This window comes from Hetaerina americana, unplaced genomic scaffold (assembly GCF_022747635.1).
Source record: "Hetaerina americana unplaced genomic scaffold, ioHetAmer1.1.p SCAF_78, whole genome shotgun sequence".
Lineage (NCBI taxonomy): Eukaryota > Metazoa > Arthropoda > Insecta > Odonata > Calopterygidae > Hetaerina > Hetaerina americana.
In genome coordinates this window covers 409,098-421,755 of record NW_027287405.1, presented here as the reverse complement: position 1 = coordinate 421,755, position 12,658 = coordinate 409,098, and the positions used below count along the sequence as shown (strand labels likewise).

Here is a 12,658-nt window from a genome sequence, read left to right as displayed (position 1 = left end):
ATCTTCGGGTTGATTACTGTGTGTGTGTGTATTGAGTAGTCTCACCATCGAACTAGCAACTATATGTTCCATAACCTTGCACGATATGGATGTGAGGCAAAGTGGTCTGCAATTCTTCGGTTTCTCCTCGTCTCCGTTTTTAAATATTGGTGCTACGTTAGCCATTTTCCAATCTCTGGGCACCTTGCAATCTACCAGAAACTTCTTAAATATTATTTCTAAATACGGCGCAATTTCCGTAACTAGTTAATTAAATATTCGGTGGGATATTGGTGAAGACGCTTCGAAAGAAGGAATTTCATAAGTTAGCCTTTTCTAAACTGCTGGTTACCCTTTCGCCTTTATCACTTTTGAGTAAATTAACAGTTGGCTTATTTCCCTGAACTTCTCTGACTTATGACCAAAATGCTTTAGAATTCTCTTTCAAATTTTCCGCTTATCTTTTTCTTTTGAACTCACCCTTTCCGAAATTCATTCTTGGCATTCGCACTGGATATCTTGCAATCATAAGTGATCTCATTCTTTTTGTCGCTAGAGATATCATCCTTACTATTTTTCATCAAGCGTGACATAGCCTTTGACGTCGTAATGCCTTTCTAATATCCGCGCTGTACTATTTAGGTTCCGTGTTATCTTCTGAGAATTTACTGGGAATTTGAATTGTGCAATTTGCATTGTCCAGCTTGAAAAACATGTGTTACTGGCCGACCATTTTTCAACCACTGCTCAATGTTCGCTTCCCACTTCATAAATGTTTCCGACATTCTTTACCAAAACTTCCTTATCTCCCCAATCATAATTCTCCTCTGGAGTGGAGTACTTGCTAGAATCATGCCATCCGAAAGTTTATTTTTCTGGGTGTTTGACGAAGACTCATTCGCTAAGACGAAAGGAGGAAACTTATAAAAAAAGATGAGGATCACGACTTCTTCGTATTTATTACAATAATAAAAATAAGAAGGTTCCACTTAGTATTTCAAGTTTTGCACCAAATTTTATTTAGAAAGACATTTTTACTCTTAGCATTTGGCTATCGATTATGGTAGGGTAAGATAAACCCAAGAACTAAGTAATTGTACACCGGACTACCGCACAAGACCTGACTTTCAAGTCACTAAATACTCGAAAACCACGCTCTACATAAAACTTTACATATACACACTTCAATGTACGTCCTTCATACCTCCCTGCATGGATTATTATTACCCTGCTTACCTAACTTTCTCCCGTACATTATTTAACACTCTACTTAAACTCAATATCTACTGCATTCACTTCTCTTGCCTTCCTTAGATATTCATCCACTCCAAGTAGCTTCTGGGCGGAGCTTGATACGCATGTACCTGATAAGGTAAACGAAATATGATACATTTTTGAGGTGACAAGAGGCTGGTGTGAGCCCGCCTCTCGTCACCACAAAAAATACCAACCAAGAACAGTAACTTATCCATGCCTGCCTAACATTGAGCTTGAAAACCGGGTTAAAATATTCAAATCAAATTAGCATTTTATTTAGCTAAGGAAAATTGATCAAATTGAAACTAACATCAATTTACGTATTATTTCGTTAATCAGACTTACAAAAATCTTTTTTAATTGAGCTTTAATAATAATTTTCCGATTAAATAGCATGTGTAACGACGTAAATGTAATCGTTATCCACCTCGTTTCTGAAAAATGTAAACGTGCATTTAAAATCCAACACCTCGTTTTAAATAATCCAAAGACTGCTCATTTCTATTACAGGGTTACCACCAATCTAGTGTTTTCTATTGTATTAGGTAGACGTTTTCTAATAACTCACACAAACTATAATAGGCAATAGGGACTCGGGACAAGGGACTAAAAGTATGGAGCGCAGATTCAGGACAGTCTTAGAACATTCCGTCAGCTGTAGACGAACACTCCCATTCTCATTTGTAAGATACCGCTTTTGTCGTGATAATTAAGGTACAACTCAACTCTGAAATATGGCCCTCCAAACACTTGTATGCCATTTCCGCCCTCGTAGTTTTATCTGAAAAATGTTTTCATATGGGTACGCGACTTTTCACGGAAAAAAATTATAATCTGAGTGCTGTGGTACAGATTTTGCGATCGCTGCGACATATCTGGAAGGAATCAATATTTGTTCATAATCCAAGCACTGACAGCATATTTATACCTTCCTTTCTTTTGGTGAAATTCAGGTCAGCTTTTAACACAACAATATTTCATGTGTGGTCGACAAAAATTGACCATACGCGCATTTCGACTTGTTTTTCGGCCCCTTTGCGTGGTTCTATTTGCTAATGCCAGTAAAGTAAAATGTATGTAATGTATGAATGTATGAAATGTATTAGAGCATGCATCAAGTTTTCAATTTCTGCGTAATACCAGGCTCTACGACTAAAGTGACAAGAGTACTGCTCTTTCGTTATCCACGGTTCGATCATTTTGAATTTCACATTAGAAGAGTAGATAGTTGTCGATAGTGTTTGCGTGGGCAGGCGCCCAGAAATTTCACCATTCGAGTACCAAACCGTGAATTGCCTCAGGACTGTTTTTCTTTTTCTATTATTTTAAATTTGAAGAATGTTGTCAACACTTCTTTCGTTCAAAAAGGTGTAATACTTTTTAATAATACACAATTCCCAACTTTAAACTTCTTTCAAGACTCCAGAAATTAAAATATATCTTCTGGCATTTTTAAAAACATTTTTAATTCGTTAGTTGCTCATTCAAACACAAGCAGGACAGCGACAACAAAACTGATCGTTTTTCCCTTGAGATAATGAAGAAAACAAAATTTTTGATGTTTTCATAGTAATTCTCGCGCCTTACTCAGGCTAGCGACCTTATTAGCATTTTCTTTACTTGTAAACAATTTACAAATAATGCATTGGGTCGACGCGCAAACGAGTAAAGAGACATATCGCACGTCTATGAAGTTTATGGTATTTTATACAAATACCTCTTTATGCATCATTCAGGATCATACAGGCAATGACTATGCAATATAGCGGATACTAATTATCATTACTTCTCACAGATAATTCGCTAATAACCACAGAACATAGACCTTAATGACCATCAATATTGAAATAAATGCACGTACATAGGTTAATACTTTCTCTTTCAACTGGGCATAAATGCAATTAACATTAATTTTTTTGCTCCCATTCCATTCTCTAGTAAATGCTAGGTAATAATTGCAAACCTCAGTATCACTTTTTGAGCACTAGTTTAGAACAGCAATATTCAAACATACGATTACATGAGATGAAAGCCGGGATGCCTTATGATACTCGTCTCATTAGCCACTGAAGATAGATAGGATTCGTTTGTTATCATATGCCTCCAATACCCATGATATAATGCATTCAATGTTTTTCGATAAACACAACAAGCAAAGGAAAGAAAATGTGATAAAAAGGTTAATATACAAAAACAATTTTAGGGCAAAAATATAAAGCACGTAATTAACGCTTATAGATGGATACTTTCTGCACCCAATAGCAGTTTTGTGTATGAGGTACAGATGACATAAAAACATTTCCTTAGATGTAAGAGAGTATTAACTTACATAAATATGTAAAAGAAACCTACATTACTGACGCTTTAATTGTATCAACCGTATTAAGTTTTAATTAACTCAAAAAGAATTTAATAAAAAATCATACAATTTCTTTCAAAATGAAAACAATGTCTTATTATTTTTAATGCCGTCGGGGAATGAGCTCCAGGTACAAGAGACTCAGTGAAGGAGTTAGATTAAATATGAGTGTTGCCAATGGCCATAAGCTATCCTTAATTGATGGCTTCGAAAACACCGCTATTTAATCTCACCTCTCTCAGGTCATTCAGTCTCATTTGATATGAACGAATTATTGACTATCGAGGCGCGGAGTTGGACAAGTTTTAGATCGAAAGGGCGGAATCGGATGAGGCAGTTACGAGCGTAAATTTTTTTATGAGTCGTTTTGATTTGAAGCGGAGTGGGGGGATTTCCGTAAGGCAACACGTGGAAAAAGTTCATACTATTACGACAGATAGCCGATGCTGTTTGACGTTGAGTCGCCTCTGCTCTGTGCAATAGTCACATATGTTATTTACTGGAGATGGCAAGTACCAGTATAGAAAAAAATTGCTTGCGCTTGTATAGAAACGGGGTGTGAAGACAAATATAAATCTTCGCAAGGGTAGAAAATAACCTAGCACTAACCTTAGTATCTGCCACCACAACGCAGTGTCACAAGCTATTAAATTAATGCACGCGGACTGCATTACTCCTGAATTACGACATGCTATTGTATTTCGACGAGATTGGCGAAACTAAATGACCAGTCAGCGCGTGGGAATCACAGCATGAGGAATGTCTCAAGGGTTCTCTCGAGGTCTTTCCCTGCAATTGCGATTACTTCATTTAATGACTGCATTGTATAGTAATGAAAAACTGGGTAAATAAATCCTTGCATTCTTACATCTAAAGACTCAGACGTGCAGAAATAAGAGTAGCGGACTAAATAATGTATAACTAGGAATCCCACCATCATCTTACTAAACATGGGTAAACCACATCAGAAGCAGCATTGTGGAAATTAGGGAAAATTAAATGAATACTGGATGGGAAATATTCGAAAAAAATGTCAATGAGAGGTTTCATTTCGAGTTGATCAGACCTTAACCTTGAATACGGGCAGGGTGTTCCGCATATTGACTGAATTACGGAATTAAACAGGATGTAACGTAAAGCTGCCCTTTTGGTGAAAAATCCCATGGAACGAACAACCCGTCTCATGGCTACTGGCAGGCATCCGTTGGTAGACATCGGAAATATAGATCACATGCGAGAATTAAACCATTATAAAAGTACAAATTATACGAGATTTAAACTTACACGGAAGAAACCAATTGCCGCATTACAATGGCAGGCGAGACAACATTAATAAGCTCAGGGAAACTGACAGCAGGACCAATCGTAATTAGGAATCTCATTTCCCTCACACAACTGGAGAAACAAAATAGTAGGTAAACATTTGATGCACATAAATCAATTATTACTCTAATGACATGCCACCTAACGCCATCTGTCTCATGTGCCCATGGCAACTTGCAGGGTAAGATGCAGATATGGAATTGTTTGAGTTTTGGCAAAGTTGCTACAGTAAAAATCTCTAAATAACGAGAGAATAAGTTCTGGAAAACCTTGCGTCAAAAATTCGATACTATGCTTTGAATTTTTTTCCATATTCAGAGCGATTTCCTCAATAATTAGAGTCTTAATGATCTCCCGAGTGCTGAGCGGAGAAATGGTTGTTACACTTGCAGATAGAGACCCCGATCTGGCGTTGTGTAAGTGTAATACCCGAGCATTGAAACATCGCCAACACCCAACTGGCAGGCGGTTAACTGCATTAGCATACGCCATGACCGCAACAGCGAATACTAAACCGTAACCTCCGAGGATCATTCATATTAAACATGGACTTATCAAACTCAAACAAAAAATCACTACGAAGTTGATCCAACTTAACAGCGCGTTAGTTAGGTAGAATATATTTCTGCAATGGAATAACTCTCCATCCAGTTGTTTTTGTCAAAATAGATGAGGGTTCTTCAGCGCAAATATTTTGAAAGGAATGGAACCAGCTATTTTCCTCGACATTAGTTTTAAGGAGCATCGTTACAAATCGTAATCCATACATTTTAGAGGTTTACCAATATTCCGTTTACGCACACCGTACTACGATAATTTTATTTCCACCTGCAGAGATGACTTATCACCCAAAATTACATCCCTGATAATTATTTTCATTACTACTGATTACCAATGCGTCAAGTTGAGGGTGAGGGGGCGGCATTGGGGGACGATGAAGAGTAGTTCCTTTCCCCCGCCTGCGGTTTGCCTGAAAGTTATAGCAACCAGAAACATTTTCGCAATGGGTGAAAAGTATTTTCAATAACGTCATACGCTGGACTTGAAAATTAATAGAAAAAAAATTAATTTTAACACACGTAGCTAAAAACTAGTCTTGAATCTGGAACACGCAATTCCTTGTTCCAATATTTGAAGGTATCGATGGTGAGCATGCACTACGCTCAAAAAGGGCGCAATACGTTAACCATAGCAACCTTCATTCCCAGAACGGTCTTTCATGACTAGAGGAACGAAGAGAGCGGAAGGAGGAAGGTCGAAGAGAACGCCATGACTTGCTTTTTTCTACATTCTACTTGTTCCTCTTGAAGGTGGACCGAATATTTCGGATAGCTCTCAACGCTCTTTTGTATCAATTTCGGTGAATCAAGTTTGTTTGAAGGAACTTGTGGATACTTAATAAATAGCTCTGACAACAATAAAGAACAGAGCAGCCATTTTGGGACTTCTATAGATGTAGGGGAGGGAGGTTTTTACAATGTTAATTCGACCAAGAAATCAGATAATCATCAGACTGCATAGTGCTATTGAGTGGTTTAGCAGTGCACGAAGTCTTTTAAATTCTTCGCTAGAGAACATGATAACGCACTAATCCATGCGCAGAGAATTTATTAAAATATTCAATGATGATAAATCATAAAAGTTGAAATTCGCCAATCAATGCTCATCGTGGAACATGGGCAAAAATTCAATGAACAACGAAAAGCGAACTAAAAAAGATCACGGACGACAAGGAAAGTCGAAGGTTACACCACCCATTTTGTCATGAACGACGGCGGTTGCCCTTGGAATAAAATCGTGCGAGTGCGATGCATGAACATGTTTGTTATGAGACTACCTGTGTGCCAACAGATATGCCAATCATTTCGCTTAAGAAACACACGCAGGATTTTAAATTTAGGCGTGAACAATTCAGAAAAACTTCCCGCTTCACAATTCAATGCGTGCACCGAAAGTTTCTAAAGTGGTTTCCAGTTGTCCCTAGCATCGAAAATACCATTAACGGTAAAGTTCTCAAGGCTAACGAGAAAGGTCAGCTACGGAAGGGCGGCTACCCAAGGGTCGAGCCACTATTAAATGTTCCACATTCATAAGTAACTGGAGGCCTCGGGTGCCAACGGAAGTCTGCCAGTACGGTAAATCTTATGCTTTTATCGCGAAGAATGAACATTCCAATGATTTGAAATAAAACGCCTATTGAGAAACCCAAACGCTAATGAAGATAGGAAAATTTCTACAGTACTTCCATTACGTGTTTAATGGGTGCGAGATTTCTAGTATGTATAATTTCCGGGTTCACCACTAAGTCTAACCCATGCAACGTCTTCAGAGATTGTCTCTCGCAATCCGTAAGAGATCCTGAAGACGATGTACGAAAGGCAAAATCCCATCAAGTCTTGAATCCTGGAAAAGACTATACTCGCTGAAATCCTCTGTAAGTTTCTGTTCCCCTTTTCAGGTGCTGGTTGGAGAAATAGTAGTTGCATTTGCAGAGAGGTCCGGGTCTGGTTGAAGTGTAAAACCTGAGCATTGAAACATAGCTAATGCTCAAGTGCCATGCAATTCAATCATTGTTAATTTATTATTCGTATGGCAAACAGCAAGAGGTTGTTTCTGCTAGCGGGAGTTATCGCAATCGACTTCCACTTTATGAACACCGAATACTCGGCCGTTTAAGTTAGGTCGTGCTAAGGTTGCGTTGCTGGGCGTCAACAGAAAGTACCTCCAGAGTTCACCGTTAAGTCCCTTTCCCTTACATGCGTGCCCTCCTTTCCTGCTCGTTTTTCCACTTTCCCCCGAACTCCACCCTCCCCCCTTGTTTACTATACCCAAGGCAAAGGACCTAGACCGGTGTGACTTTTCTTTCCGAGCTATGCACATAAGGCATGGTAGCAATGTGGGTTGAGTTAGGCAACTGACCGGAAGCTCCCGGTTTCAAACCCGAACTATGCCGACGGGCAACCCAATGCGTATTGCTACTGGACTTCAGGGACATTATGGGTGGCAAATAGTAAGGAAGCGCCCTACTACGATGAATCTATGTACATGGCATGGCTTAGATTGTGCTATAATTTCACCCTACCCAGTCAAATCGACCTTCCCGCACAAGACATCTGTTAAATAAATATCTTTCGCTGGTTAGGCCTCATTTAGAATATGCAGCACGTATATGGGATCCTCACGAAGTTGGATTAATTGCCAAATTGGGTCGCGTGCAGCGTAGAGGAGCTAGATTTGTGAAACGTTGTTATGATAAATTAGTATCGTATCTATCTAAAATATTAAATCAGCTGGGCTGGGAATCACTGACGGAGCGAAGGTTAAATTACAGATTAAATCTCTCGCATAAATTGGAAGGGCGTCTCTTCAGCAGTAATTTTAAAAATGTATTATTACTCCCATCGTACTACGGTGGGAGAGATCATGTCAACAAAATTAGAGAGGTGAAGTGTAAAACATACAGATTTTTTCCAGGAACGATAAGGGAGAAATCATTATAACCATGCCCGACCGGGGAAGGGTCATGTTGGGGTAAAATTATTCTGGTGTATTCAACCCCTACCAGACGCCCTAGCGGTGGCTTGCAGGGTACATACATATGATTATAATAAATACTATTGTCCCAACCACCACGTTCTGAACCCAACACACCTTACGGCTAGAAAAAGAGTCTGTAAGTCCACTGGCCGGAAGCATCGCCACACAGAGGGTGAAGAATACCCAGAAGTAATAGTTCTTTGGGAGCCACTAGTTTCCTTCCTCCCACTTCGTTCGAATATGAAAGGATATGGAATAATTTACTTTCCTTGCGCACCATTTTCCACCCTTCAATGAGGTCTCATTTCATTCGTTTTCATCTACTTTACGGAAGGGTAACGTGCTTAGTTCTCCTCCTTTTTCTCCTGTATCATAAGATCTGATAAATTACTTTCTGGTTTTCCTGTAAAGCTCACCATGCATAAAAAATGTCCACAAAAGTTTTATTTTGAGGACTTTTTTAACATACGACATTAAGAGCAAACTTCGAGGAAAATTCTCGCTGCATTAGGGAAATATATCAGTCTCATCAAATACTTATTCTAGATATTGACCGCAAAATATCGATAGGGTCCTCATCTTGCACTCTTCGTCAGGGTTAAATATTTCATGTCAACCTTTACCAATGCTTTGATTCAAATATTGTTAGATTAAATTTTCACCCCGGGCCTTGGGGGAGGCCATCAGAATATTTTCCATGGGGTAGGCAATCATAGTTAGAATAGGGGCCGAAAAACTTGAAAATGCAAATGTGTCCATATTTTTAATTTCTCGGCTAAATAAAGAGTAAATTAAAATCTGAAAAATAGTTAATACAACCGCACTTATAAATTTCACGTACGATTTTGGAGAGTAATATAAATATTTTGCAGAAAAAATAACGTCCAAAAGGGTGAATTTTTTTCTTAGAATCTATTTCAAATTATCACAGCTACTTTGAAAGTTATGTTCGAATTATTTTAAAGTTTTGAAATTAACAAGGACAATGTACTTGTATACAGACATAAAATATCCGTCTAACTTAAGGAAGGAGTTCGTTGTCGACGAAACTCCTCTAAAAAGAAGAATCGGTGAAACTGATGTCATATAGGAAGTAGCTGCAGAGTCATTCACCAACAAACTCAGCACTTCATTTATTTTTATTTTTGCATACGTATATACCCTGAAAGGCACCACCAGGGTGTGTGGCAGGGGATGAATACACACCAGAATAATTTTAACCGAACATGACCCTACTGCGGTCGAACAATGTTAAAGTTTACAAAAAACAATTATGACCATGCAAACAATTCAGAAGATCATTATACATTAGAAGCGGTATTGACGTAAATTGTCGGTGAACTTTTTGTAAATTCTCCCTAATGGAAGACCTTCCGGAATAATCTTTGTTGCCCATCTAGTATTTTATACGTTCTTCCACCTCCAACGCACCCTAGCAAAGGCTAGCAGAGTACATAAGTAAATAAAAAATGAATACGTTAACCCAAATTTAAAGAATTGGAACAACGCCAGCGTCTCTATTTCATTCATTCCGAAGATTTGTACTAAACCGTCGGCTCCGAATGTATCCAGTGTACATACTACAAACGTTTAAATACATTTATACGCCCATTCAATCGCATGGTCAAAATCGTTGAAACCATAAGTCAATTTCATTTTATATAAACTCTAACAATAGGGGAATTAGCGAAATTCACATTCTCGTCAATCATTTTTAAACATTTATACTACGTATTTATTCATTCTAGAACTCTGCAAGCCACCGCTAGAGTTTGTGGCAGTGGCTAGGCACTGAGCCTGGTGTATACACCAGATACCCGGACATGGCACTACCGCGGTCTGCCATGAGTTCGTGAGTGACGGTAACGCCTAGGTATTTGAGTCTACACATTCCATTTCGGTGTTCCCAATGCAGTAGGCAGTAGGGAGAGAATTTCTCCTTTTCTAAAAATTTATCACTACGCACTTTTTAAGTTTTATTCCAACTGCCAAGTGTCGCACCAGCATTAAGGTCGTCTGATGAAGCTGCTCAGGATCACGGATATCACGGTACACCACTGCATCCTCGGCAAATAAACGTATCTTACTTGTGACTACGGAGCCAATGTCGTTAACGTAAAGTAGGAATTTATTTTACACACTCCGATGATTTTATTGGACCATCGGCTCCGAATTTGTGTTCCTGTTTGTACATCCTAAAAGAGGATCAATAAATGTTTGTACTCATTCAATAGCATGATAACGAAATTCCCAATAATGGAAATCGTAGCACAATTTCATTTGATTCTTTTAGTACATCGTATAAAAAGAAAGTAACCTGATATCCATTTAAATAATAATCCCCAGGACTAAATGAGGATGGGGGAACGGACCACAGTGCAGATACTATGATAGAAGATATTTGCTCTTCCAAACTCTTCAGAAAACTGCAACAATTTGGGCGACCGTAGCATGTTTACTACGTAATCGCCGATTTAAATTTTTAAGAACCGCAGACAAGAAGCAGGTACAAACTTGGGTATATCATGATACAAATACGAAACACCATACATGCATTGCAATACAAGGACCAAAGTTAATATAACGTCGAAACACAGCGTTCCTTTCAAATGCGGTTTAATGGTCGAGGACAACTGTCCACCATAGTTATGCCATCGATATCGAACATGGCAACTTACATTACTGGTAAAAACAGCCTATTAAACTATTACTTGGTTCCGATTTTCTCCCTCTTGCACGAACAGCCACAGAGTCAACGTCATTCACGGAAAGGTGACAAACTTTAAGTTGCACACCACGCGTTCAAATCCTAATATCTTATTCTTATCTCTCGGTAAGGCCGAATGGTAGCTGTATTGGATGATATTATTCTTCGTGAGGAGGATGGCGTGACACGATGACTTATTAGCGCTAGAAAATGTTACAATTACAAATCACTATCATCAACCACTTCAAAGTTTCGGTATTTCAGTCCAAGTAAATTGAAATTATTGATTGCATTCTTGTAATTTATTAAGAAAAGGACAAGGGAGTTCACTGGCAGTTTCCGTGTATAGTATTCATTTACCTAATTAATATAGCGGTGGATTAGTGGCCAGGCATTTTAACATATTTTCTGATTGACAAGTTACAAATAAAGTGACTAATTTTAAATACAGCAGCAGTAACGAAGAAAATGGTTGGAGAGGGCATTGGAAGAGGTTAACAAGGAGATCAAGACTTACGCAATCCAACTGGTTGTCTGCTTTCACACAAAATAAATGTATAAGAAGAGAAAAGTAATAAATACTAGAAACTTGAACTTATTCAGTTAAGCGTGTCACTTTTGTTCACCCGTATACAGAATAACCATCCGAAAAGAGAGCATTATTACTGAGTTTAGAGAACGGCAATCATTTACAGATATACACCAAGTACGTACAGAAAAAGGAAATCGACACCTCGGGAAAATCAATTGTTTCAAAGAAGCTGTGCTGGCAACCCCCTCATGTTTTACCACTTTAAAACTAATAGAAATACACATCAACGGATTTATAGGGTTTGTAAAAATTTATCTGCACGAAATGTGCCACTTAAAATGCAAAATCAAGGTTACTACATACTACCCATGATTTTACAAAATGAAAATGAAGTAAAGCAAAGTGTCTTTTCGAAACCAGGCAAACTACCCCGCGAGACATGTAAACACGAATTTTCTACATGAACTCCAATCATAACTATATAAAATATTTATTTAAGTTAAATCCAACGACAGAAATCCATCCATATAGATGGAAGCGACTCAAAAATCACATTTAGAATCCGTTTATCGATTAAGATAGGAATAATATGTAATATCCAGACTGTACCGGCAACAATTCCTTTGAGTCCCATTGAACTGGATGCAGCCGCTGCCGCACCTGTTTCTGTCATCCATGGTCGGCCGAAAGGGTTTTTAAATTGTCTTCCTTTAGAATCCATGGCAAACGTTTGGCACTTTTATTAGTTTAAATACTATAGTTGTATCGAAAATACCGTCGTGCTAAGATGCTTACGCTCTCCCATCACACTCCCCACCCTTTCAATGCCCTAACAGAGTCTACGAATATATGTATCCGGGCATATATATTCAACCACACCACCTGACAACAAACACGCCCGTTTACTTCGTTCCCTTGTCTTGGATGATTGTGGTGTGATTCGATATTGCCTACGGCGCCGATA

At 38.5% G+C, this 12,658-nt stretch overlaps 1 protein-coding gene across 1 annotated transcript in view; it reads right to left on the bottom strand.

The window, feature by feature from the left end:
- sea (mitochondrial citrate transporter scheggia) overlaps positions 1 to 12,612 on the bottom strand; it is a 36,280-nt gene extending 23,668 nt beyond the window's left edge. Inside the window, exon 1 of the mRNA XM_071596218.1 lies at positions 12,304 to 12,612. Coding sequence (XP_071452319.1) covers positions 12,304 to 12,415 — 112 coding nt within the window. The 5' untranslated portion in view covers positions 12,416 to 12,612. The remainder of the gene's footprint in view (positions 1 to 12,303) is intronic.
- Between the last annotated feature and the right edge of the window lie 46 nt (positions 12,613 to 12,658).